Source organism: Globicephala melas, chromosome 10 (assembly GCF_963455315.2).
Source record: "Globicephala melas chromosome 10, mGloMel1.2, whole genome shotgun sequence".
NCBI lineage: Eukaryota > Metazoa > Chordata > Mammalia > Artiodactyla > Delphinidae > Globicephala > Globicephala melas.
In genome coordinates, this window is record NC_083323.1 from 85654094 (window position 1) to 85681523 (window position 27430).

Below are 27430 nucleotides of genomic sequence, written 5' to 3' on the forward strand. Positions count from 1 at the left end.
GAGAGTGGGCCTTTGGGAGGTAATTAGGTTTAGATGAGGTTATCAAGATGGGGCTCCTCATTAAGGGATTCGTGTCCTTATTAGGAGAGAGATGAGAACTTGTTCCTTCTCTTTTTCTCTGCCATGTGAGGACACAGTGAGAAGGCAGCTGTCTGCAAGCCAGGAAGAGGGCCCTCTCCAGGAACTGAATCTGCCAGCACCTTCATTTTGGACTTCCCAGGATGCAGAACCATGAGAAATAAACACCTGTTGTGTAAGCCAGTCTATGGAATTTTGTTATAGCAGCCCAAGTTGAGACAACCACCAGTTAATAGAAAAGTACCCTTTTATTGAGAAGTAAGTCAAGTGTATTTACAATATTCAACTGTTAGATCATATAATCTGTGAGACTTTTAAAAGCAGCAGTATTCCAGGAATTACAATTTATAAGGGGAAAAGGAAAACATTCCAAATAGGTTTCTGTTTACAGAAAATACATTTGAACAATGCCAGAAACACTTAAGGCTAAGTAGTATTAGACCTTCTCCTCCGTCTTTATAGCAATAATCAGAGAATGTTTTTTGTCACAAAGACAGAAGGCTAATTGTGGAAAGGAAGAAACAATATGATGTACAGTCCTTTCTGTCAGAAGACAAGTATGTTTAAAAATAGAGCCTCATCAATGGTTCTGAATAAGAAACATACAATGCTGCCAAGCAGTCCCAAACTCACATCTGAGATAAACTGTGGACTCATTTAAAGCTGAAAACTGCTCCAAGCCTCTGACTCTTACTAAGGACTGGGAGATTATCACATCCTTTACACATGTCTAATAATGCTTTCTGAAATAAGATTGCTGAAAAAGAGATCTCTGTTACAGTGCAAAGAATATTTTGATAGAAATTCATGTCTACAAAGGAGCTAAATAATACAGATGTTCCATACATTAACAGATACTGTTCTGGCTTTAAAAAGGTAGAATTATCTAGCCACTGTAAATAATACGGGTCAGTCAAAAATATGTATAACAGAGTCCTACAGGGCAACTTGTATAAGTCAATCCCCAAAATATGTATATATCTGACACTCTCCAAGTGAGGATATTACTTTTTTGAAGAACATTAGACACAACACTAGGTTTCTTATTATTCCATGAACTATTGAGGTAGGAGTCTCATTTTGTCAATGTCATCTGTTTTCACAGATTATAAGTCAAATGCCAGTACCAAAAAGACAGTAATCCACAAGGCTGAACCATTAGACTATCTACCAAGTCCTTCCTTCTTTAGATGAGCAAGGTTGGAACTTCTCTGTGCACCAAGAGATTTAACTAAAAATAACATAGGCTGTAATATATTTCGTAGACACATTTGTCAATAAAAATCACAAATTTCAATTATGATTTTATACATTAAAAAGCTTTGCAATTGTTAAAAAAAAGAGTAAATAGTATAATCATTAGTGGTAAAACAAATAGTACTATGACTCTTGAAATGTCTTCCTACATCTATCAAAAGGGTGCCACCTTGGAAAACTACTAATGAAGAAACAACTACTGTTTCCTACTGCCTGTCAAGCAGCAACAGTAGAAAAGACAACACATCATTTTTGTAGTGTCATGTTTTTCAGAACTATAGCCAGTTTAATTACAGCAAAATAATTTAGTATGTGAACTCAGATATTCTCTCCATGAACTCAAATGAAGAGTGATCATATGAAACACACATTATGCATATTGATTTTTGTTATGAAAAAAGCTGAAAAGAAGGGAAAACTTGGCTTATGTAAATAGCCCTTAAAAAACAGCTGTAAGTTTAACCTTTTAACACGGTACATCTTAAAGTAAATATTACCAGTAGTAATTTTATGAAAAGCAAAATAATAAATCACCGCTAAATTGTAAAAAATAAAAGAAAAAGAAAAACTGGGTCACAACATGGAAATATCCATTTGGGCTGCATCATGTAGTATCTTAAATAACAAACTATTCAATGAAATGAGCTAGGTAACAGACTCCTACATCACCAAGAATGCTTTTTTTGTTAAATGCTTACATGTCATGAAAGATACAGATGCTCACGTGAGAGTCCCAAGAAGTATGAGGACTTCCAGAATGTGTTCCTGAAAGAAAAAGTGCTGAGTCAGCTATAACTTAGAAACTACAAGCTAGTAAAGAATGACCTTTGCATATTCCAACAAAGAATATCTAGTTCAGATTTTCATCTGGCTTTAAAATATTAAGATTCAGAAGAACCACAAAAGTTTTATTTTAACCATACGTTTACCAAAAAAAAAAAAAGAGAAAGAAAAAAAGTGATTCATACATCAACACTGGGTTTTCCTGGTTTTAATATATCACGATGACATAATCCAATCTAACTCATGCACCACTTTCAGAGACACAGTGCAACTGGAAATATTTTCGCTGCTGCAGAGGACATTACAGTTCTAAAAAGCAAATGCCTATGGGTGTGCTTGCATCTTCAAAATAAAAAGAAAAGAAACAGGCACTACAGTTCTCTAAGGATGGCTGTGTTTCACACATTGTGGAAAAACAGTAAAAATCCCCTTCAAGAGTTTCAATATGCATTGTAACATAGATTTCATCTCCTTCGGTTTGCTTGCTGACTTCTTAGATGACTTGGTTAGAAGTCTGTTTTCACTGCTTCTTTGTTAACTGCTGTTGTTACTCTGTAGGCTATACGTTTTAAACTTCTGTTAGGAACATTACAAGCTATTTCATGTAATTTAATTTTGTGCTGAATATTCTTCAAAGGATTTTATAAATAATACAATATTTTAAATGAGTCTTCAATTCACTTGTTGTTATACCATATTGTTGCTTTCTCCGACTTTATCTACAAACTGCAAGAAGAAAAACAGATAATTAAATGAAAGCCTAGGGCACTATAAAATATTACATCAACACTTCAAATGTTGATTAAAAAACCCAGCTTTATAAGATTTGTGGAAATTTAAGGTATGACTGACAACGATTAATCCAGTACTACTCACCACCATCTTCTGACACATGAATGTATATAAAAAAAATTTTTTTTCTATAAGTTGTTTCTGCATGACATGTTACACATATGACTTTAAGGGTGCAATACAAGAAACACAATGCAATTAATAAAAAAATTGGATAAGATGAAGCTAACGCTGCTAGCTCAACAAAAAAAAGTAAAAAAATAAAAAGCTGAAATGTCAGCCATTCATGCATTAATGAACCCAATAAGGTACTTCAACTGACCATTATTGTGGATCTCTTCTGGGCCTATGTAGTCTTTGAACAAACAGATTTAGCTCCATTAAGTTCAATAATTAACAACAGCTACTGACTAAAAATACTTTAAATGTGTATTCTGGACTTCAGACTGAAAGTGGCAATGACATTAAAAAGAGACTTAATGATGCAAGCATAAATCGATAATTATGGAACATAAGTTTTAACACACATTAATGTAAGTGGTTATTTACTTTGGTTACTCCACCCCAAATATAAAGCAACTGGGCTTTCTTCAGCATTCCAGATGGTGATGCAAACAGATGTTGAAACAAAGTAATTAGTGAAGATATTAAAAGTTACATAACCCAAGTGACTATATAACACTACCAAAATCTAGCAATCATCTAACCCTTTCTTTCATTTCATTATTCACATTTTTACTTAAGCATTTATTATAATGAAGTAATAATAATAGGAAACACAATTTATAGTATTGGATGTCCATTTATGCAAATACTGAAGAATCCTTAAATTAAGGACATGATTAATGATTACAGCTCTATAACTAGAAGTTTTAGTACATTCAAAAGACATTCTAGGTATAAACAACATTGACTACTGTATGAGTTTGGGGATTAATGCAAATGAATCAGGATATACCCCTACAAGCCTAGGTTCTAGCATTTTATATAATCGCAAATAGATCAGTTGGCACACTGAAACTAAAAGTTGCTCTCAAAGCACTCATGGATTCATTAGAATTTTACGGTAAATTTAGGTGGAGAGAAAGCACAACATTGTCTCTCCAAAGGTAACTTCAAAAAATGTCTAGGTTATCTGGGCTGCAAGGTTCTGATTTGAGGATGGAAATGAGATTAGGCTTATAGTGGTACCTATTTTTAGCGGGTAAGCCAACCTTTAGCTCTTTGAGAATTCAATAAATGCTATGAACTACCTCTCTAGAAGCATCTACAAAAGTCTGCAAACAACTTTAAGAAGTTGACTGCCCGCCCTGGAGAAACAGATTTGACAAGACTGTTCTAACCGTGGACAGAGCTAGGAACGGAATTTTATCATCTGACTCCCAGTATCACAGTGCTTTATTTAATTGTCTTAAAGCACTCCATTTGGTGATACAGTCTAAGAGAGAAAACATTTGTAAGAAATAATGGTGTCCTTTTATATTATCGCTTCTAAAATTAGAGATCATATAAAAGTTAATTGAAAAGTGCCTTGAACTCTCAAAGAGAAAGGCAGCATAGCATATCAATCCAAGTTACATGAAAAAAGAGAGAACAACATTAAAAATGGATACAGTGAAACCAAATTTCAGGTTCTATAGGTTTAGCAATGATTATTTTCTCTGGTATTCATGGTAACCACGATCTATGCGATGCAACCACTCATATCATAATAAAAAACTTATCAATCATGTATCAATTCCTCAAATTTCTACAAAGAGCATCAGACAGCATTTATCTTTAAAATTTTTATTTTATTTAAATAACTTTTAAAAATTATTGAAGTATAGTTGATTTACAATGTTGTATTAATTTCTGCTATACAGCAAAGTGATTCAGTTATACGTGTGTGTGTGTGTGTATACACACACACATACACATTCTTTTTCATTATGGTTTATCACCTGATATTGAATATAATTCCCTGTGCTATACAGTAGGACATTGTTGTTTACTCATTCTATATATAATAGTTTGCATCTGCTAACCCCAAACTCCCAAGCCGTCCCTCTCCCCAGATAACATTTATTTTAATGGTTTAAAAAACATATTGTTAAATATATGATTACTTACTGATCTAATTCCAGGTAAATTCAAGAGTGATCCAAGGACTGGCACTCTTCTAATAAATCCAACAACCACAGGAAAGAAGCCCCTGGGAGAGGCGAAGAAAGTTCTTAGAATGAACACATTCTCTATTACCAAAATGAACAGTTAGCCATGTAAAAAGAAAGGATCCTGTTAAAGTTTTGAATGTTTTAAGAGACTTCAAAATTCAGTTATTCCTTACCTCTCCCTGGATTTGATCCCTTCCTTAGTTGTGCTCATAACATTCTGTTTATATAGATATAAACATCTATAATGGCATTACTATTACATCCTACTGGTACCTTTACAGTCTATTTCCCATATTAGAAATGAGAGATTCTCTAAAGCAGATTTGGCACTTAATAATGTATGTTTCCTGTGGGCAATATGGTGCTTGGCAGATAGAAGACAAATGATACACCTTTCTTGAATAAATAATTAAACCAACTTACTTGAAAGTATTTTCTCACACTGCATACTATTATTTACTGGGTAAGTGGCATTTGTAAAATATTAACTGATCAAAACCTCCCATAATGTATTTGGTCCAAAATTTTCTAATATCTACATGCATTAAAGAAAGTGTCATCAAGTGACAGTAACTGTACAGCATCAGGTCTACATATTAAAATGCTGGATCTATCTATCTATCTACCTATCTATCTATCTACCTATCTATCTATCTATCTATCTATCACTGTCTGGTTGATGAAAATACCAAACATAAACAGAGTGCCATAAAATGCCAACAAAATAAATTTTATTGCATTGAAAATACTTTATAAAATAATTTATACCCTGACATAAGCAATCATCTGCATCTGATAAACACATCTGGGTTTCTGTAATAATTATATGACATTATGGTTTACCTAAAGAGAAACAATAAAATAAAATGGTTGCCTTACCTGAACAAGAGAAAGAATCCATAAATTTCGAAAATCATGCCTATCAAAGGCCAACCAATCAGGACTACAAATACACCACCCAGGAAAAATCCTGTAGCTTTCATTTTATGTTTTTGGAAGAAGAATCTGAATGTTCTTTCTAAACCAATTACAAAAGCCAAGCCAGCCACAAATAAAACCTAGAAGAGGAGGAAAACGTAACACAGAAACAGCAGTTAAATGCACTGCATGTGTTTGAAGGGGTAAGGTCAAAGCTAAATATGATAAAAAAAGACATGTGGCTTTTAATGTGAGCAACTGGCCAGAGAAAACTACAATGCACACCAAGAGGCAGAACCACGTTAAAGCTGTAGTTGTATCCCACTCTGTTCAGTCCTCTTCTATCTTGATTAGATGAAGAAAAGAGAAACAAAGAAAGATTAGGTGTCACCCAGCAGTATCTGCTTCTGCAGTGGTTTCCCCAGCTTTAGCTAGATGGCGATGGCTTAGTCAAGCAGATGAGCGGCAAGGCAAGAGAGGGAAGGTGCCCGTAAATATGTCAACCGAAGGTACTCCTGGTTCTGAAAACTTGATCAGGGGTGATAGGAGTTCCTATGGATGGGAGAAAACCTGACATGGCCCAGTTGGTAGTAGAAGAAACCACGCAAAGCCAGCAAGAAGATCCTAGTTTTATTAATTCCGGAAATCTGGGAGCAGCAGAAATGAAATACAGCCATGCATTCTCAAATATACTTATAGTTTGTATGTTTTCAGACAATGGACAAGAGATGGTGATTGACTAAAAGCCTGCGTTTTCCCAGGTTTTATTCCCAAATACTTGCCTTTCTTCATAACCATTCTTCAGCGAAAAATATTTCACAAAAGTATTTATTAAGCCTAATGGTTCAGCTTCACATTCTGAGATACCAATGCTGTTTATATTATTGTTTATTAAAACATTAATTTTGAACAATTGTTACCCTTTATATTTTCCAATGTCCAATTAAAAGCCCAATGTTAACATACACTTCAAAAATATTTTATCGTTATTCAGTGAGTTTATTGCCCTCTTAGAAGGGTTATTATTTACTTCTAGAACTCTTGCACAGTCTTCACACATGGACAACAGAGTACACATTCCAAATAAACAATATACACACCTTTCTTAGCAGGTCAATTATTAATATAGATATATTTTTTAAAGGTTTAAGTGGTTTTTAAAAATCTGTTCATTTTATGCTATTTAAGCAAATGTTAAATCTCAGATGTGTAACGTCAAAACATTAACAAATTTACCAAGACATGGGGCTATCAAGTCATCTATTTTGAACTATTTGAGGCAGTCTTGATTTAATCTATTGTAAATCACATAGCAAACACTTAACAGAGCAGTTATGGAATTAGAAAACTTCATTAAGCATTTATCTTTTATTTAAACAGAAAGCTGACAGGATCCACCCCTGATGAAATCAGAGGATGTAACAGGAGTCTTCACATGAGCAACAGTGAATTACTTCCCCCCGATTTCATAGCAGGCAATAATTCATTAGTAGTTAAAACTTCCTTATGAATTTAGTTAAAATAGATATTGAAAAACTCACATTTCCAATAGCCAGTAGTGCTTTGTCAAAAAAGAGAATCATTCCAAAGAACAGGAAAAACACTCCAAATCCTGTTAATCCCATTCCAATTTCTGCAATATAAGTTATATGGTTAAGGGTACAGCAAAAGTAAAGTTACATTAAGATCCTCATAAACTAAGCAAGAAAAAATTTTCAGTTTTTCTTTTGACTGATATAAGGAAATAGGACCCCAACATTGCAGGTTGACATAACGACATTCGTTAAGATCCTGAACAAATTAAATTAACAACAGAAAATTACTCACAAAATTTAAAATATGAATGGGAATTTCTAATCCTTATATGAGAGAGAGCATTTCTCACAAACATATTCATAATAGAGAAAGACAAATCAGGAATCTAAACCTTTGATTTTATTATTTTTTCCCTCCCCAGAGCCCTTCCGGCATCAGACATAAGTATGTGGGTTCACTTTTGTCTCCTCTTCTCCTTTCATATTCCATGACTAGTATTTGTATGCACAATATCTGCAGTTCCTTCTTTCCCTTCTGAAAACGAATTCCTTCCTTAACCCACTGGAAATGCTATGGGAGGTCAGCACAGACTGCTTCTCACAATGACAACAGGAGAGATTTTGAGTCAAGAAGCCGTCTCCTCCAAAGTTAATTTTCAGACTTTTAACTTCTTCATGGCTTATTATGGATTTATCTTCTACAAGTCTCTCTCAACTATGTATCCATTCACATATTTAGTCTAAGAGTCCTAAAATAACCTCTCTAACATTTCAAAGAACATTGTTTTACCTAATATTAATATTCTGGGTTTTTACTTTTTCATTCAAAAACAAAGAATTGTTGATCAACTCCTAAATGCCAGCAACTGTTCTAGGTACTGAGTATAGAGTGATGGACAAAGTATAAGCTTTTACGTCTATGGTTACTCTTTATACAAAACTAATATTTTATTGCCTTTACACTCCCTAGACTTATCTTTATGTCTGAAGAGTCTTAACTTTCTAAGATTACAGTTGTACTAATTCTGTTAATGTTACAAAGCACAATCCACGAAATTAGTTCCTTGATCATTTCAGTTTTGATTTCAGGAAACAGTCATCAATCCTTATTTTACCTAGCAGCACTATCTGCATAAAATAATAAATCAGACCGAAACTGCCATATTTTGGGAAACACAATTTTAAATACACAATAGTGATTTCTGATCTGTTACTTAACTTTTTTGCCTCGGCTCCAGAGAGCTAAAATCTAAGTCACAGCTACTTAAAAATTTAAGCCATGTAATATGTTATGATGAGTTGAAAATTTACATCCTATGCCTTTTTCGACATCCTTCACCTCAATTTACAGTTAACTCTTGCCTCCCATTCCAGCTGCCTTGTTCTCCGAAAGTTAGTCTAAAAGAATTCGGGTACCTGTCCATAAATACACTGGTAAGTGTATTCCACGGACACAAATTCTTATGAAAATTGGAGGTTCATACCTTCATGCTTAAATGCTTTAGGAGAATTTAACCAAATAACTGTTCAGGTGTCGGACATAATTTCCTACAGGAAAATATGGACAAAACAGCAAGGACAATTCCATTAAATAACTATTTAGTAGTTAGGATTTAGTCACTGGCAGCTGAGTTATTTAAATACAACTCATTTCTATCTTTTCACAAATTGTCCTAATGATTATGTACACATTTTGAGATGTTTGTTCATCAGAAAGGAAACTATATGGCAATATGCCTACTATGTATTGAGAATTTTCCATGAATTGCCCATTACGAGGTGCTTTACGTATCTTACAGAACTTAATCCTCCCCATACTACTGCAAGGTAGGCATCATTACATTATTCTAGAGATTTTTTTTGGCCAGGTTAAATATGTTTGATTAAATGAAATTCAAGGGCACTGGAGTAGGCTGGACTTCTGGGAGAAGCATCTTTAGGTTTAATATAATTAGTTTGTTACTAATATAACTAAGGAGATGTCAGTATGAAATTGACTGCAGTGGAAAAGGACAATGTCTGTACATGGTTTTACATTTAATGAGATGTTTATACAAATATGTCATAATTCCTTTAGCAAAACTGGGGTGTTAAAAAGTAGCACCAGCCCCATGTTTCATGTGGGCAACTGAAGACTCAGATTAATAATTCACCCTTGATCACAGAATCAGCAAGTGTGCGTGTGGAGGGGGACAGGTGCAGGGAGGGACGGGGGTGTGGTGTGGAGTCCGTCTAGAATTCAAATCCAGTCTTTAGGCTCCACATCTTACAACTATAACAGGGGAAACCAAAACATTCCCACTACTTTATCCAGTGTCGTACAGAAAGAGAGGGTTGCCTATAACATTTTTGCCCAAACGGACACTAGCATGTTATTGCCCAACAGTCCCTGATCTGAATGGGTCAAAAGTCTCAAACTGACCTCGCTGTGTTATTTTCTCCCCTCCAGAATTCCATTCTTGCCTATGCCTATGTATTCACAAGCCCTCTGGTTATTAAAGCCCTACTTGGAGCTGCTCTCTCACCACCAGAATCATACACAGTAAAATAAACATCTTCCTCTGTGCACTATCAAACCTTCATTCCCGCTCGTGCACGCACGCACACACACACACACGTGCACACATGCGTGTTTTTAAAGCATAATCTGATAAAAGCAGTCTAATAAAACAAATGTATCTAAAATCAAAAGCTTATTGTAGAAATTTGATAAGGAGAGCTGTTCTTAATCCAATGACAATCACTGTTAGCATTCTGATATCTTATTTAAGACATTTTAAGGCAGCATTGTCTTAAGACATTTTAAGGCAGCATTGTCTTTCTTACTATGCCCATTCCTTTCAAAAAGTAAAAATATCACAATAAAGAACTCAATTGAACACCATGGTAGAATTTCAGGCAATGTGACATAATGAAGTAAAGATTTAGAGGCAGCATAGGAACTGCCCCACTCCAGCCCCCTCAATAAATCTTGTGGGGTTTTTGGGGGGTGGGGTGAGGTAGAGGGTGCTAATATAGAATTCCTTAAAACAATTATGAATTGCTATTTACTATGATCAGTACTTGGTCTGGTACTTCTCTTCCAGAATCAGGATCCCAGAATAATTTTGGCAAGTCACTTGAATGATGGCTGATTCCTACAGTTAAACACACACACAAACACCATTTGAAATCCAAAGAGCTTTTGGTTCACTAATCATTTTGTGTTCTGATCCACTGTCTTATCTAAAACGCTTGGCAAATGCGCAGCAAAGAGTATAATTTCATCCTCCTCATCAATTTAATGAAGTGAGGAGAATGCTTCTTATTCTGCCCACATTCTAACCCAACCCCCTTGTTTTGGTTTTTGGAAGGATGTAAATCAGGCACTTGTCCCTATAAGACTTCAGTAGAAAAGAATCTCTACACACAGGATAAGCAGTTCATATATTTACCTATGTAATAATCACAGACTAAGATAGGAAAGTTAGATAGGAAAACTATGTAGAGATTAAGTACTTCCTCTGAGTAATTAGTAGTATTAGAAATAAATCCTAGCAATTTATGTATACAATTCTGCTAAATTCTGGGTTTCAACTGAGAGCAACAGAGCACTGCATCATAAAGAAAATAGGTTCTGAATATTCTACACAGTCTCTCAAAACACAATCAATGCACAATTCTAAAGGATAAATATCTACTGTTGAAACTCTTTTTGCTATGGAACAATTTCATCATTCTAAGGTAGATTTCAAATAAGCTTTATAGCAAGTCTTCTTAGATGCTAGTAGGGTACCGTGAAAAGAACAAAGGTTTTTGAGCCAGCAGACTTGGGATCAAGTCTTGTTTCTGTCACTTTCCTCATGATTATACACTGAATTTCTTCTGAGCCTCCTTTAATTTATAAGAGACATACTCCTCTTTGCTCTACAGGGCTCTTATAAGAATTAAGGATAACAATTTATATAAAAGCCCACGGTAAACTGAAATAAGATGCTTTTATACAATTATATACAATGGCTACTTTTATTATAACAGTAAACCAAAACATCCCACAAAAAACAAACAAAAACCCCAAACAAAAAAGGACTATACTTATATTTTCTCTGATCAGAATAGGCAGACCAAAATGGGCATCCAAGGTACAGACCCAGTCCAATTTGAGGAAGGGAAGGAGCCTGACTGGGGTGGCAGTGTGTGCAGGAGTTATTAGCTCGGTGAAGTTCAAGTTAGCCATGACTTGAATCCAAACCTTACGACTCCACTTTAAAACAGGGCATTTTTAAAGGAAGTTCTATTTTTATTTCAACAGACTGTTTAGTTCTTAAAATCTTTAAAATTCAAGTAAGTTATTTAAAAAAAGAAAAACAAAGGCGTGGCATATAAAACAAAGTGAGATAAAAAGTCTATCACGACCATCAAAAGATAGGAAGCACTGGAAGAAATGTAAATACAAAATTATTAAGATTGACAAAAAGGGATAGAAAAGTGGAAATTTTATATTGATAGAAAAAGAAAACAGACAGCAATGTTAATCTTAGAGATAAGATAGGCCTGGAGAACTCTGTGGCAGGCAGAAAGATGCTAAAATAATAAAACATGCCACCAAAGCACAATATACAATATTAACGAAAGAAATCGTTTAACTGAACACAGAGTTTACTATTGGGGAGACAGTAGCCGGTAGAAAAGTGAAGTTGTTTCAAGGGACTTTTAAAAGGTTGCTTCCAGTAGTGGCAAAAGGCAAATACTCAAAATATTTAAGCGTAAGCACATTTTCAAAAACAGCCTATCATAGATGACATTTAAAACTCGGCCTCCCAAACAACCAGCAGTAACTTGTAGAGGACCCCAAGCATGTCACGTGCAGAAATGTCCCCAAGAGTGGGCTGCGGGCACAGCGCATCAAACTTTCTCTCGTGGCCACCCGCGGGAACAAAGCGCCCATCTCCCCGGGAGTGAGAGCTGCGCTACCCCGGTCCGAGACAGACGCTCGGCGAAAGCTCCCCCTCCCCAGCTAGGGCGTCTCCCCAGACCCCGACTCTCCCCCCAGGCCAGGTCCACCACCGCGAGTCTAGCCCTTGTTTCCTCCAGGCAGCCCTCCAGACGCCCACAGCCCTAGCTCTGTCTCGCAGGCCGCCGCCCCCATTCCGGAGCTTCATTCATTGACCCGGGAGGGCGGAGGGGCGGGCAGGCGAGACCCAGCCCAAGGAAGGGGTGTCCGGGGCTCGAGGCGGGGCCTCGGAGCAGGTACTTACTCTGTGTGTCCGTTAAGGAGATCATGGCTGCAGGGGTGAGGGCGGCGTCGATAGCACCTCGGAGCGGCCAGGGTGTGAAGCAAAGTCGAGAGAACGAAGCCGGGAAACAACCCAGGCGAAAGCCGCCACGTCTTCCGGAAACACGCAGCCGCCCACACCCCAATTCAAAGCCGTTCCCCATTGGCTAAGCCTGCTCCCAACATCAACCAATCACCTGTGGCTTTGTTCAGTGACGCACATGGTGGCCACACCCCTCGACCAATAAGAGAAGGGTATTACTTGCAATTGGTTGAAAGGACCGACCCGGAAGGGTGGATGCTCCTGGCTGGAAAGAAAGGAAAGCCTGGTGGCGGGAAGTTTTCGTTGGAGCGCGTCTGAAAGCGGTGAGTAGCGGACCTGAGGCAGGGGCGTTTTGGGGTCGGAGGCCGAGGAGGGGAGGATGTCCCTTAACCCCCTGGGGAGACGTTCTGGGGTAACTCCCGTTACCGCTTTGAAACAGCTAACATTCCTTTTCCTGGCTGATGGGGAGGCCGGCTCATTTCCTTCCACCAATACATTGGGGAGAAACAGGGGCCCTCGCCCTTCTAATGGAACTCTCTATCATCGCTCAGCTCTAATGGAACTCGGTCCTTTAGGGGCACGTTCCACTGCCGACCGGTCTTTTTTTATCACCAGCCTTTTCCGTGCAGGAGGCTTGGGTACCACAGCCTGTTTATTTGCAACCACTGTTTACTGGGAAACGCCACTGGGAACGCCTAAGCGTAAGGGAGGGTATTATTAAATTGCTGTTGCGTCTAAACGCAGGGGGCGAGGAGTTGGAGGATGTGTGTGTGTGATTTAGCCTCTGGTACTTGGTGTCAAGCATGCATGACTGCCTGAGACCCTGTAAAATATTTCCTGAGGATGCTTGCAAAAGTTAAGATATAGCAAGTAAAACCACTGAATCATGGAAGTAGTAATTAGTAAAAGTTCATGTGTACACACCAAAAAGACAGTTTGCCAACCGGGAGCACTCAAATCGAAACACGGAATTAGGCTCAGGGCTATATTGTTATAAAGCAGCTTGTTTAGTAAGGACTGTTTATTCTTCACACTGATTGGTTATAATATTAACATTTTCTTAAAGGATAGGGAATTGATTAGTGGTTACCTCCTAGCAACCTTGGGAAACAGTTGGAGTTTTGCTTCTGATTTCCAGAGGCAGAAACAAAAAAATGCCCCAGGTCAAGTTAGTCTTTCAAAATAAGCTAAATTAAGTTTTGTTTGTATGTCTGTGCTGGTTTTGTCTGCCCAGGAAATTTTCAAGACTGCTCTCCGTTTGTTTTGGATTTTAGCAGTGCCTAGGTATACTTCTGACACACATGCTATAGATAGCTCATTAATTTTTGAACATATTTTATGTTCAGATAGCTTTTGCTATTAAATCACATCCTTTGGGAAAGGAGTTTATGAGCAGTTTTTTAACAGTATAATCAAAGGAGTCGTTTAAAATAGTGGGGCAAAATGGTTGTAGATTACATCGTTTCATAAGTATAGAAAAACCCTCTGCTTTCAATCTCAGCAAACCTGAGCCTGCACTATATGCAAGGCACTGTGCTAGGCTATGTGGATACAGATGTGAAGGGACTCAATCCCTACCCCCCTGGAGAACCTTACAGTCTAGAGAAGGAGAATTATATTTCCACAAAATGGTGAAGACATATTCATATCGATCAAGAATTAGAAGTCCTTGGTTTACTCCCCTTCTTCAGTATCTTTTAGTGGTGTGGCCCTTCCAAACTTCTTAGCAAGGTAAAGAAGACCCTACTTATTTTTCCAGCCTAGTGGTGACTACAGAATTCTACATGAGGAAGGGCATAAGGTCAGCAGTTTGAGTAAGGGTAGGGTGATGCTGAAGCTTTGGAGAACATTCTAAGTTAGTTTTGGAAAATATTGGTTTTCCATATCAGAGTTGGGGGAGGTGTTCCTGGAGATTATGGACAATCTAAATAAAGTTCCTACCCTCCAACCTGACCTCCTTCCACTTGCTCGTGTGTACTCTTAAGTTTTAGTCATTCAGAAATATTTTGAGTTCCTTAATACAAACCAGGCTTTTTCCCCACTTCTGACCTTTTCATGTTCTCTCCCTCTGAAATCTCACCCCTCTGTAGAATACCAATTCCTCTTTTAAGATTGAGTCTAAATTGTAACCCTTTAAAGCACATATTCAGTAAAATGTTAAATTATTAATTTGAATATTATGTTGATGGATTTTGCTTCATCTGGGATATTTGAATCTATCCAACTTGTTATTTGTAAAATAGCCTACACCATCCCAATTTTAGAGACAGGGAAAGGGGCTGAGACGAACAAGTTGTTTAGGTTTGCTAAGATCACACAGTAATTTAGTGGTAAAGCTGTTTAACCTCAAAGCTTTGCTCTTTTTTTGTGACATCGCTTTGTGTCTGGTGGATATTTGTTCAGTGTTCTTGGCGTCATACTTGTTATTATATGTTTATGTGACTTTGGACACTTCTCTGAAATCTAGAGAATTTTCCATAAAAATGTAGAGTGGGAAGAAGCATGTAGTCCTTATTGAAAGGTCACTGCAGTATATAGTTTACTTTCTAACATTTTTTTGTGCTTAGTAATGACATTATCATTGAGCATCATCAACAGTACTGTTTTTAAAAAGTTGTTGCTCTGATTTTTCTTTCACTTTTAGAAAGAAACTTGGCTCTCCAATTCAACTTTAGAATGGCATCCGTTTCAGGTTAGTGGAGATGATTACATTTTGTAGTTCATTCTCTTCTTTTTCTAATTGCATGTTTTTCTCTGTACCTTCCCCTCAATTTTGCTGTGAACCTTAAACTGCTCTAAAAAAGTCTTAATAGAAATTAATAAAAAATAAATTTTAAAAATACTTGTTTTAAAAATTTTGATTATAGAAGTGATGTTTTTTCAGATTTTTTTTCATTGTGGGAAAATGTACTTAATGAAATTTACCATTTTAACTGCTTGTAAGCATACAGTTCAGTGGCATTACGTGCATGGCATTACGTGCATTTGCACTGTTGTGCAGTCATCACCATTATCCACCTCCAGAACTTTTTCATCCCTCCAAACTGAAACTCGGTACCAGTTAAACCCAGTCCTCCCTTCCCTGCAGCCCCTGGTAACACTATTCTGCTTTCTGTCTCTGTGAATTTGACCATTCTAGGTACCTAATTTAAGTGGAATCATACAATATTTGTCCTTTTGTGTCTGGCTTATTTCACTTAAGCATGTCTTTGAGGTTCATCTGTTTTGTAACATGTATCTTTTTAAGGCTGAATCATAGTCCATTGTATGTATATACCACCTTCTCTTTATCCATTTGTCTGTCAGTGGACATTGGGTTATTTCACTTTTTGGCTTTTGTGAATAATGCTGGTACAACCATTGTGTACAAGTATCCATTTGAGCCCCTGCTTCCAGTTTTGGGGGTATATACCTACAAGTGGAATTGCTGGTTAACATGGTGTTTCTATGTTTAATTATTTTAGGAACTACTGTACTGTTTTCCATCGTGACGATCCCATTTTACGTTCCCAAAAAACAATACATAAGAGTTCCAAGGAATGATATGTTTCTTGATAGCATTTGGGAACTTATCAAGTAGACAATATAAATCATTTATAATCTCACTAGTCAGGTTAATACTGTAACATTTAGATGTATTGTTTTTCAACAAAATTTTTAATGTTTTGTACATAATGTTTGGTAATGTGATTTTTAAAAACATAATGTAGATATAGAGTATAGACATATTGTTAAGTAAATTCTATGTTGTAAATATTCTATTTTTAATACTGTTCTGTATTTTATTGTTTTGAAGTGACATTAAACAATTAACACTTTTGGTGTTGGTGTTGAACTTTCAGTCTGTCTCCATTTTTAAAATGTAAAAAAGGTTGCATTGAACATCTTTGAATCAAAAGCTTTGTGTCCGTCTCTGATTATTTCCTTAAGATAAGTTCCTGTAAGTGGAGCTATTTGAAACGTTTTTAAAGTATAAAAGAAAAACTTCCATTTGACCTTTTCCAGGCAGCTACTCTTGGTATTTTGGTATATTTCCATCCATTGCTTGTTTTTATAAACTTGGCTAGATTCTGTTGTGCTTATTAGTGAGGTCTTGCTGACTATTCAGTAAAGAAGTGGATGGCAGGAGTGAGGAACTTATTCTATGGTATTTTCCTGTCCTTTGTAGGATATAGTGAATATGGCCTTTGCTACATACTAGCACTAACAGTGGGGTAAAAAGATTAGGTTCTTTTCAAACTTTAAAGAAATGGTTTCCCTAAGTATGGCATCCTCCCATCCACCCCTAAAAACTACAATTTATTTAAATATAAATATGAAAAAAATAGTGACATAGATTTTGGCTTTGTCTCATGACTCATTCTCACAGCTTAAGGGTTAATAATAAATAGTAACAATTTAAGTTATATTAAATGCTAATCCAAATGTTCTTTACTAAGAGACAAAGGTGAGGGTTTCAGAGATGTTACGGAACCTTGCCTCAGTTGGGTATAGTTATTTTTGGAATGCATAAATGAGTTATTCTACTTAACAAGACTTTAAGCTTTCTCAGTAGGCTATGCTTGTAAAATAACTGAGTAATGACATAGATAAATTTTATTTAAGAGGAGATGCTTACTTTGAATCATTGCCTTTACAATATTGTGCCCCTTTCAAATAACCCACCTCTTCTATTGTTCTACCCACTTGTCGAACTATATTTGAAATGCCTCTGAAGTTGCCTTCAGGCAGTTTATTGATTTGGATTTGACGGCTTCCCTCGTGGCAAATCCCTTTCCTTTCGTTGTTCATTTCAGTATGGGATATTGCTAGAAAATGTGCTGTTTCTGAAGACTGATACCTCCCTTGCATCAGCTGTAAGCTTAGGAACTCTGGAGTGTGATTCCTGCTCAATACTATGTGCTCTTGAGATATATTATAGTAATAAGCCCTCTTTGTTACGGATTATTGAAATCTTTCACTTTTCAATCTCATCTCCAATAATACAAGTCATGTGTTGTCCATGCTGGCAATAGAGGTGACATAATTTTGAACAAAAACATTAAAAGACCCTGATTTATTACAACTAGCTCTATTTTCTTATACTCTTAGTTAATCAGGACTTTATCTAAGGTACGATGATACTGACTTTGTAGCGTAGTTTGACATTAACATCTCTGTTACGTAGGATTTGATCAGGAAGCAGAGCCACTATGAGAGATAGAAGGGACTAACTGTAGGGATTCTACTTGGTGTGAATATGGGAAGTGGTTAAGCTCTTTCTTTCTGTCTGTTGCCTGCGTGTCTGGAGCTGGGCCCAAAGTTGGAGGAGCCAGCAGTTAGGAAGAGAAGATGCATATGCAGTGGGGAATGCCCAAACAAACTGCTCCCCACGAAGATGAATCTTACCGGAACCTAGATCAGTCTCTTATTGCCTCAGAGCCTCCAGTGTAGGTGATGCAGGACCTGTCAAAATGCTCACGTCCTTCCCCGTGGAGTTGCATATGACCTGGCTGAGTGTTCAGAGAAGCCAAGGGAGGAGAACCAACAGGATCTAGAGGAGCTGCAGGCCCTGCTGTCTCCCTAAGGATATCTAGCAGCAGCTGGAATCATGGACCCAGTTGCTGCCCCATGCCAGTGAGGTCACCAGGCCTGACCTTGCACTGACCTTCTTAAATATGGAAAATATGGCGACGGCTTCACTTCCACCTTCTAAATCTCTGGCTCCCCAACATGATACAGCTGTCCCTGGTCCAACCAAATATACACTGATCCTCTCCTCCGAAGAGGACAGGAGTTCTTTTTCTTCATCTTTGCGTGACGCTCATTCCTCTTCTTGCTCAATCACATCCTTCTTGATAATCTTCTAACTTAAATCCTGAGATACGAGGTTAGAGACTATTAACACTTTTTATTTTAGAATTTAGGGGAACGCGAGCAGGAACATCAATCAAGCCATCCACCCATCCATCAACCGACCAACCAACCAACCAGCAACAAGAAAAACCCAAATTTGGCTTATATAGGAATGTCAAAATAAGGGAGAAATGCTTATAGCTATTGCAGTTCTTGGTTCTCACCTGATCGTGTGGTCATAGCTATTATTTTATAACTGCCTTTTCAACTTATCATTCCATATCCTTTTGTTCTCAGCAAGCACCTCACCTGGTCATGGGGCCTTGCCTGGTGGGATATGCCTTAGCGGTTTGCTTGTAATGAGTTTTTGTAGTTTTCCATTAACTCTAATCAGAGGACATGGGAATACCAAAAGACAGCCTAGAGGATCCCCTCCATTCCAGACACACTTCTTTCCTCTGCAGTGTCATAGCAATCCAGTTCCCTTGAATGGTCAGGATCACTCCCCCCAGCCAGTCCAGTAACCACCTTCTTTGCCTGTTGATTTCCTGTCGTGAGGAATGCAAACTGGCCAAGTGGTAGTCAACTCCAGTTAAATGGAACCGTTGCTTTTCCTCCTGGTAGAAGAGTTCTTCCTCGCTAACTGAGACCTCTAGACCAGCAGAGTCCAAAGTTTCAGGGATGGGAAGCAAACATTTCACTAGTGGCAGTGGGAAGAGCACTATTCACTGTTTGGATAGGTAAGCACACTTATCTGCCTTCCACTTGGTCTTTCCTACCATAATAGTCCTTACTCTTGGGTCAGGAGACCTACATGTGAACTCAGCCAGTTGCTGAATATACCTGTTCTAATTATGCCTGCTGGAACTGGGGAAGTAACCACAGAGTAGGTTGGAGGACCTCCTCACCCACTGCATGATGCACCCAAGCAAAACTGCATTGATCATCGGCTTTGCTTGTCCAGTCCCTACTCTGACTGGTGGATCTCCGTGGCATTTTAGTTCTCCAGGAATTATCAGTTTAGGGTTGAAGTCTGATAATTTCTGAGAAGTTATTTTCCTTTTCCCAGTACACAGTTACCTTGATAAGTTTCTCTGGAGAAGGATAGTGGAAAGATTTACCACATAAATTTTTAGCTGTGTAGGAGAGTCCTTTTTCAAAGGGCCCCAACTTCCACTTTATACAAGGGACTCTAGGTCTATAAACTGGCCATTTCTGGGAACTGGTTGAAGGACTATGTCTCCGTTGCGGTGATTCAAATCAGGCTTGTGTTTACCAGAATCAGGCCTTTGTATTCTGCCTGTACAGATCAAGTCGTCTGTTTCCATTTCAGACATCACGATCAGCTAGCTACTGCCGAAGATCTCTGTGGGTCAGACTGTTCTACTCTATTGCCGGGTATGGCAGCCACATCTACGTTTCCTCTGGTCGTGAACTGAATTCCCAGCATTTAGCCCCCATGTCTTAGAATCCATCATTCTCGTTGATTCAGGTAGTCTAGTTCAAAGGCAGTACTTCCCATGGTCATTCCTGGCTTACAGAGAACAGCCACTCCAGCCCTCCCAACTTTCTGATATTCATCTTTGGGACTAGCTAAGTAAATTATTAGAGCCACTCCTGGCCACTATATTTAGCACACTAAATCTAGAATTAATTTCTTTCTTTTTTTTTTTTTTAAATTTTGTTGTTGGACTGTGTCCTGTCTTTTTAAAAAATAAATCTATTTATTTATTTTTGGCTGCGTTGGGTCTTCACTGCTGCCTGGGCTTTCTCTAGTTGTGGCGAGCAGGGTCTACTCTTCATTGTGGTACGCGGGCTTCTCATTGCTGTGGCTTCTAGCTCTAGGCGTGCGGGCTTCAGTAATTGTGGCACACGGGCTCAGTAGTTGTGGCTTGCGGGCTCTAGAGCACAGGCTCAGTAGTTGTGTAGCATGGGCTTAGTTGCTCTGTGGCCTGTGGGATCTTCCCGGACCAGGTCTCGAACCCGTGTCCTCTGCATTGGAAGGCGGATTCTTAACCACTGCACCAACAGGGAAGTCCCTAAATCCAGAATTTCTTATTGAGTCCACACCAGTAAATTTGGCTTCATTCAATATTGTATGCTGTCCACCTTGATTTAGTAGCCTTAGGACCTGTTCCCACGTATACTCTCTAGTTTCTGGTGATGGATATTGGCAAATGCAACTCTTTTGGTGTGTGTCATGTTTTCTCACAGTTCACATTTTTATATCTCATCCTCTGGGGCCTCGTGGGTCTTGTAGCACTGGAAGGTGGTGGGGGCGGATCCTTCGAGTGATTAACGTGCTCTTGCAGGGCATCTACCTCAGGAAAGACCGTAACAGGCAGGAGGAGGCTGTTTCAGAAAGGGGAGGGGGGGCAAAAAAGACTTGGCAGAATTAGTGGCTCAAGGTCCCCTGCTTCGTTGGAATCTGCCCATATGTTCCCATCCCGATTTCAGGGTCTCACTCCTTCCAAATCAATGTCCTAACTTTAACAGAAGAGTCCCTGCGAGGTTGGGAATTCAGTTTGTATCATAATTCAGCCACCTGCAGAATTTAAACTTGTTTGTTTTCAGTAATCTCTGGAGATAAGGGTTTTGTTTAGGACAGTCATAGAAACTTTGAGGTCCCTTTATGGACACCCTGCATTTCTCTCATCAAGTGCTCCAGCATACTCGCAAGCAACCAACCGACCCCATTATTCTTACAAAAATGTTCTGTGACAGCAAACACTTGGTCACCCAGAGCATTGCCTTCTCTAGGTACTTAATTACTGGTATCTATAGATGATAATTTAACTTTGTCTACTGCATGCTGTGGAATACCATTATCGCTTCTACTACTGCAAAGAGGGGTCATTAATACCCTTAAATCTAATCAGATCAGAGACTCAATTCCAGGTGGCCCAGAAGCGATTCAGAGAACCCATTAAGGTTCTGTTCCTCTGGGACAACATTTGGCATTGGTCAGGTTCCATCAGAGAAGCTGAATCATTATGAGTGATATAAGGGATTTATGCCAGGGATTAGTCTCTACATGATCATGGGAACTGGTGAAGAAGTCCGTTGCTGGTCTGGAAGTCACAAGAGCCAGCAGCAGGGTCAGGAGGATGGATGTGGCATGTGGGAGGATAAGGAAGAGCTGAAACGCATTAGGACCAAGTGGAACCTGTGTGTCATTGGGACTCATGTGATGTGTCACTGTCCCCAAGGCTCTGACCTCCAGGACGCTGGTGCCCTGCAGAAGAGCTGGTGCACTTGCTGCAGAAAGTTGCATTTGAACCCAGCCAAGGATTCAAAGAAGCTGAAGAAGCTGTGGGTAAACCTGCCCCTGCTTCTGCCCCCTGTCAGCAAGGTGAGCCAGCGGATCAGCGACAACGGGAGTGAGCTGCAGCAACACCTGACCTTATGCCAGCCTCCTGACTGTAAACCTGGCTGCTGTTTCATTCCTACAGATTTCCTTGGTGGCCAGCCCTAACCAAGAATCATGCAGGCAGTTGGTAGAATACAAAGCCACCGGAGCATCCTATTTTAAATCATAACTGTAAGATTTCATCTCATGAAAAGGCATTAAGACTGGACACTGACTGGGAATTCCCTGGCGGTCCGGTGGTTAGGACTCTGTGCTTTCACTGCCGAGGGCCAGGGTTCAATCCCCAGTCAGGGAACTAAGATCCCACGAGCCATGCAGCATGGCCAAGAAAAAAAACAAACAAAAAAAACAAAACAAAAACTGGACACTGATTAATGCAGGCAGATGTTTTAGAAAACACCAATCTATAAAATTTTTCTAGCTTCCAGTGATGTGATATCAAAAGAAATCTCACTTTGACTTTAATATTTGGACTGATTAGAGTCATATGTTAAGGCTTCTTTATAAGTTAGCATGCTGGCCTTGTAATGCCAATTGCAGTAGCATGCTTGATTTCTCTCTTTACTGTTACATCATTGTAGTTATAATCACCGACTCCTTGCAGTGTCACAGTATGAACCCAAATATGAATGTTTTTGTAAAATGATAGCTAAGTAGTTAGGGTATGACTTTTAAATAATTTCCTCTTGCTTCAAAGTCTGGTCACTTTACTGAAATGATTTAGGAGATGGTTGGACCACTGCCCTACAACATAATAAAAAAAATTATTATTGATGAAATGCTTAACTGTGTGCCAGGTACTGTGTTAAGAACTTTCAATATGCTATCTCATTTAATTTGTTATAGCAGTTCTATGAAAGCTAGGTATTAATATTATCCCCATTTTACAGATAGGGAAATTGAGGCTCAGTTAAGTATAAGGTACTTAGCCTGAGGTCACTCAGCCAGTAAGAGGAAGACCTAAGATTTAACTCGGGTCTGTGTGGCTCCAAAACACATGCTCTTAACCACTCTGCTATACTACGGTAAGTATATAATTTTGATGGTGAGGAATATGTAAAAATCAATAATAAGGAAACCTAAAGTTGTGATTAACTCTGTCTGGTCATTATATCTTTTTTCCTCCCTCGTAGCTCTAAGTGAGGAACTGGATTCTATAACCAGTGAGCTACATGTGGTAGACATTCAAATTCAAGAACTTCTGGAAAGGCAACAGGAGCTTATTCAGAAAAAAAATGTCCTAACAAAGAGACTAAAGCAGTGTTTAGAGAATTCTGATGCTGGCGAGAGCAGCGAATGTGATTCGTCACCTGCCTCTTGGAATAAAGAAGGTTTGCTCTTTTTTTGTTGTTTTTCTTTTTATCTTTGCCAGTTTTGTTTCTTCTCAGTTCTATGAACTGGAATTAAATCATTGTGCCTGGGTCAGTGCTTTCTAGTAGCTTAAGAGTTGAAACTAGCCATTCCTTAAGTGGCAGGGAAACTTGGAAGCAGACCATTCTTTACCCATGTTCTTTTTAAATGAAGCCTTTATTATTCACAATGTATTATTTTGTCCAAATATGGTTTTAGCAACATTAATCGGGCTTGGAAAAATAAGATATTTATTTAACTCAGTTTTCTAGGTTTTAACTAGAAAAAATTAAACAATTGAGAAAAAAATTCAAACTCGTTGAAGGGCAGTGCATTCTCCTGCCCTAGTGAACAAACCTTTCTTGATTCAGGGTCTTGCCAAGCATCTTGTTTATCATTAATTGTGGAATACTATAACTCTTGAAAGAATTGAATGCTTTTGTGGGCCTTTTTTTCCAGTGTCCATTTTTAAACAAGATATTTACACCAAAAATTTCAGGTAATCGTTAACTTTGTTCATGATAGTTGAGTTTTCTATGATGCTATGAATTTCCTGATGGACATGCAGACTGTTTTTCAAATACCTGACCAAACACCTTTCTCCTCTGTTATTTATCACCGGCAAATGTTGTCATTTTTTTCTGATGTACTTTTTCTTATGATATATCATTAAGTATGATTTTGCTTAGCATCGTGAATTAAACAGATCTCAAAATTATTATTATAAAAGTTAAATTGTTCATAGTATTAAAAGTCTTATATATTGATCTGATTCTTCTCTATTATAAAAACAGCCATTCACATTTGTGTCTCATTCATAATACTGAATAGTTCTAATCTATCTGGTTTGTTTTTCTCTTTCTAGATTTTCCATGGTCTGGTAAAGTTAAAGATGTTCTGCAAAATGTCTTTAAACTGCAGAAGTTCAGGTCACTTCAACTGGAAACGATTAATGTAACAATGTCTGGAAAGGAGGTATTTCTCGTTATGCCTACAGGTGGGGGAAAGAGCTTATGCTACCAGTTACCAGCGTTATGTTCAGATGGTGGGTATTAATCAACATTAATTTAACGTGAAGAAACATTATTTCTCTGAATATATCTTTAAGTCTTTAAAAAAAATGTCTAGCCCTATATTTGCCAAAATCAAGTGCATTTTTGTTTGATTTATCTCTCCACTAATACACATTTAAAGGATTCACCTAGAGAGGGAATGTTAAAGACTGAGAGTAGGGCTTCCCTGGTGGCACAGTGGTTGAGAGTCCGCCTGCTGATGCAGGGGACACGGGTTCGTGCCCCGGTCCAGGAAGATCCCACATACCGCGGAGCGGCTGGGCCCGTGAGCCATGGCCTCTGAGCCTGTGTGTCCGGAGCCTGTGCTCCACAACGGGAGAGGGCACAACAGTGAGAGGCCCGCGTACCGCAAAAAAAAAAAAAAAAAAGACTGAGAGTAATTCATTCTTTTATCTGGTTCCTGAAACATCATTAAAGAACATGTTGTAGGAGAAAAAGCCCTAGAAAAGGAGTCAGTAGGCCTGGAGTCGAGCCCCAGGTCTTTGTGGAGTGTCTGCTGTGGTGTTAGGCCCTGGAGATACTGGAGTCAGCAGATGTACGTGGTCCTCGTTTTCACAGAGCTCAGTGGCCAGCAGTGCTTCCTCAAACTTTAACGTGCATAAAAATCAGCTGGTAATCTGATCAACATGCAGATTCTAGTTTAGTGTGAGTCCCAAGAGCTTGCATTTCTGACAGGCTCTCAGATGACACTGATGCTGCTGTTTGGGGACTACCAGGGGTATAGAGCAGGGTCAGCAGACTTTTCCTCGAAGAACCAGTCAGTAAATGGGAGAGGCTCTGCGGTCCGTGAGGTCTGTGCCGACTGCTCAGCTGCCAGTGTAGCAGGAAAGCAGCCACAGACGATAGGTAAAGGGATGGCTGTGGCTGTTTTCCAGGAAAACCTTATTTACAAAAACAAGCAACCGGCCCTTAGTTCGTTGACCCCTGGTCTAGAGAATACAGCTTAATTGCAAGCAATTGCTTTAAGGGTTTTGTGATAAAGGTTTTAATAGGGAATTAAGTCAGTGCAAAGATCTGGTCTAGGGGCTGTTAGGGAAGGCCTGAGGAAGTGGCTTTTTTTTTATTTTAATATTTTTTTAATTGAAGTATAGTTGATTTACAGTGTTGTGTTTCAGGTGTACAGCAAAGTGATTCAATTATACATATATATGTATATATATTTTTTCAGATTCCTTTCCCTTATAGGTTACTACAAAATATTCAGTAGAGTCTCCTGTGCTCTACAGCAGGTCCCTGTTGGTTATCTGTTTTATATATAGTAGTGTGTATATGTTAATCCCAAACTCCTAATTTATCCCTCCCTTACCCTTTCCCCTTTGGTAACTATAAGTTTGTTTTCTGTGTCTATGGGTCTGTTTCTGTTTTGTAAATAAGTTCATTTGTATCTCTTTTTTTTTTTTTTAAGATTCCACATATGAGTGATATATGATATTTGTCTTTCTCTGTCTGGCTAACTTCACTTAGTATGATAATCTCTAGGTCCATCCATGTTGCTGCAAATGGCATTATTTCATTCTTTTTTATGGCCGAGTAATATTCCATAGTGTGTTTGTGTGTGTGTGTGTGTGTGTGTGTGCGCACCTAAAAGTGAGAGAACATGCACGGTGTGGGGTATTCAATAACCTGGAATCATTTTAGTGTGGCAGGCAGTGAAGGCCAAGACATGTGGAAAGAATCTTTAAAGATATTTTTAAAACTTTTCCTTAGATGAGTGGAAAGCTATTGAAGGGTCTTAAACAGGTAAGAGACTTGTCAGATTTGTGGTTTAGAAGGATAATTCCAGCAGATGGAGGAATTCCAGAAATATTTAGGAGGTAGGTTCAGTAGGACTTGGTATTCATTGGATACAGGACTAGAAGAGATAGTCTAGCTGCCCAGATTTGAGGCTGGGACAGATGGTGAAGTTGTTCACTGAAACAGGGTACATTGGAGAAAGAACTTATTTGGGAATGGAGAGGGAAGGTGATGAATTTAATGTGGGGCCTGTTGAATTTATGATGCCTGCAAGATATCCAGGTAGTATTGTCCTCTGAGTAGGAGGATGTTTGAGTGGAAAGCTTGGGTTCGAGAGACCTGAGGTTGCTGGGTTGGAGGCTGTTAGTATGCAGATGGCTATTGAAGTGAATTATATCATCCAGAACAGCGTGAGAAGAGAAGGGCGCCCAGAACAGAAACCAGAACACCAAGAGTTTAGGGACAGACAGAGACAGAGGGCCTTACAGAGAAGCAAAGTGTAGGAGGGTAGTCAGGAGAGTATGGGGTTATCAGAAGCCTGGAGAAGGGAGTATTTCAAGCAGGGAGTAGTTAATAGTGATGACTGTTGGCAAAAGGTCAAATAAAATAAGGACATGGAAGTTCCAGTGGACTTAGTGACAAGGGACTCAAATATGACCTTGGCTAGAGCAACTTCAGTAAAATGGTTGGGTGGAAACCAAAGAGCAATTGTTTGGGAGTGAGTAGGAGTGAGGAAGTGGAACCAGTGAAAGGGACACTCCTGGGAAAGAATTGCTATGCAGGGAAAAAGACAGGGGGCCCTGAATTAGGTGTTCAGGGTTTCTTCAAATTTGAGAGAGACTTGACCGTGTTTAAATGTAATGAGGGACTTCCCTGGTGGTCTAGTGGTTAAGACTCCGCACTTCCACTGCAGGGGGCACGGGTTTGATCCGCGGTCGGGGAACTAAGATCCTACATGCCATATAGGGTGGCCAAAAAATAAAATAAAGTAAGATAAAATAAGATAAGATGATAAGATAAAATAAAATACCAATGAGAAGGTGCCAGTAATGAGGGAGAAAGTGAAAATACAGGAGAGAGGACTAATTGAGAGGGTAAAATCCTTGATAAGGTCGTAACCTTGAGTATATTTTTTAAACTGGTCTGCTTTCTGCCCTAGGTTCTTTTTAGGAACAAACTACAGAAACGTAAGAACTTAGGATTTTAACAATGTAGAATAGCTTTTGTAGCTGCTGCAAACAATTTCAGTTCT

General features: G+C 38.5%; 2 protein-coding genes across 4 annotated transcripts in view; one reads left to right on the plus strand and one right to left on the minus strand.

The window, feature by feature from the left end:
• Positions 1-313: 313 nt before the first annotated feature.
• GOLT1B (golgi transport 1B) lies at positions 314-12906 on the minus strand. 3 transcript variants are annotated; one of them, XM_060306418.1, is made up of 6 exons: positions 12757-12906; positions 7526-7617; positions 5946-6124; positions 5023-5104; positions 3233-3265; positions 314-2844 (listed from the first exon to the last, which is right to left on the minus strand). In XM_060306418.1, the coding sequence occupies exons 1-5, from the start codon at positions 12779-12781 to the stop codon at positions 3257-3259; spliced, it is 387 nt and encodes a 128-aa protein (XP_060162401.1). In that variant the 5' UTR covers positions 12782-12906; the 3' UTR covers positions 314-2844; positions 3233-3256. The 3 variants fall into 3 exon arrangements, with proteins under 3 accessions (XP_060162401.1, XP_060162400.1, XP_030697140.1); XM_060306417.1 differs by lacking the exon at positions 3233-3265 and having other exon boundaries at positions 314-2100; XM_030841280.2 differs by lacking the exon at positions 3233-3265.
• Positions 12907-13032: 126 nt separating this feature from the next.
• Positions 13033-27430, plus strand: part of RECQL (RecQ like helicase) — a 32802-nt gene continuing 18404 nt past the window's right edge. Inside the window, exons 1-4 of the mRNA XM_030841415.2 lie at positions 13033-13139; positions 15461-15508; positions 23155-23352; positions 24237-24416. Coding sequence (XP_030697275.1) covers positions 15493-15508; positions 23155-23352; positions 24237-24416 — 394 coding nt within the window. The 5' untranslated portion in view covers positions 13033-13139; positions 15461-15492. The remainder of the gene's footprint in view (positions 13140-15460; positions 15509-23154; positions 23353-24236; positions 24417-27430) is intronic.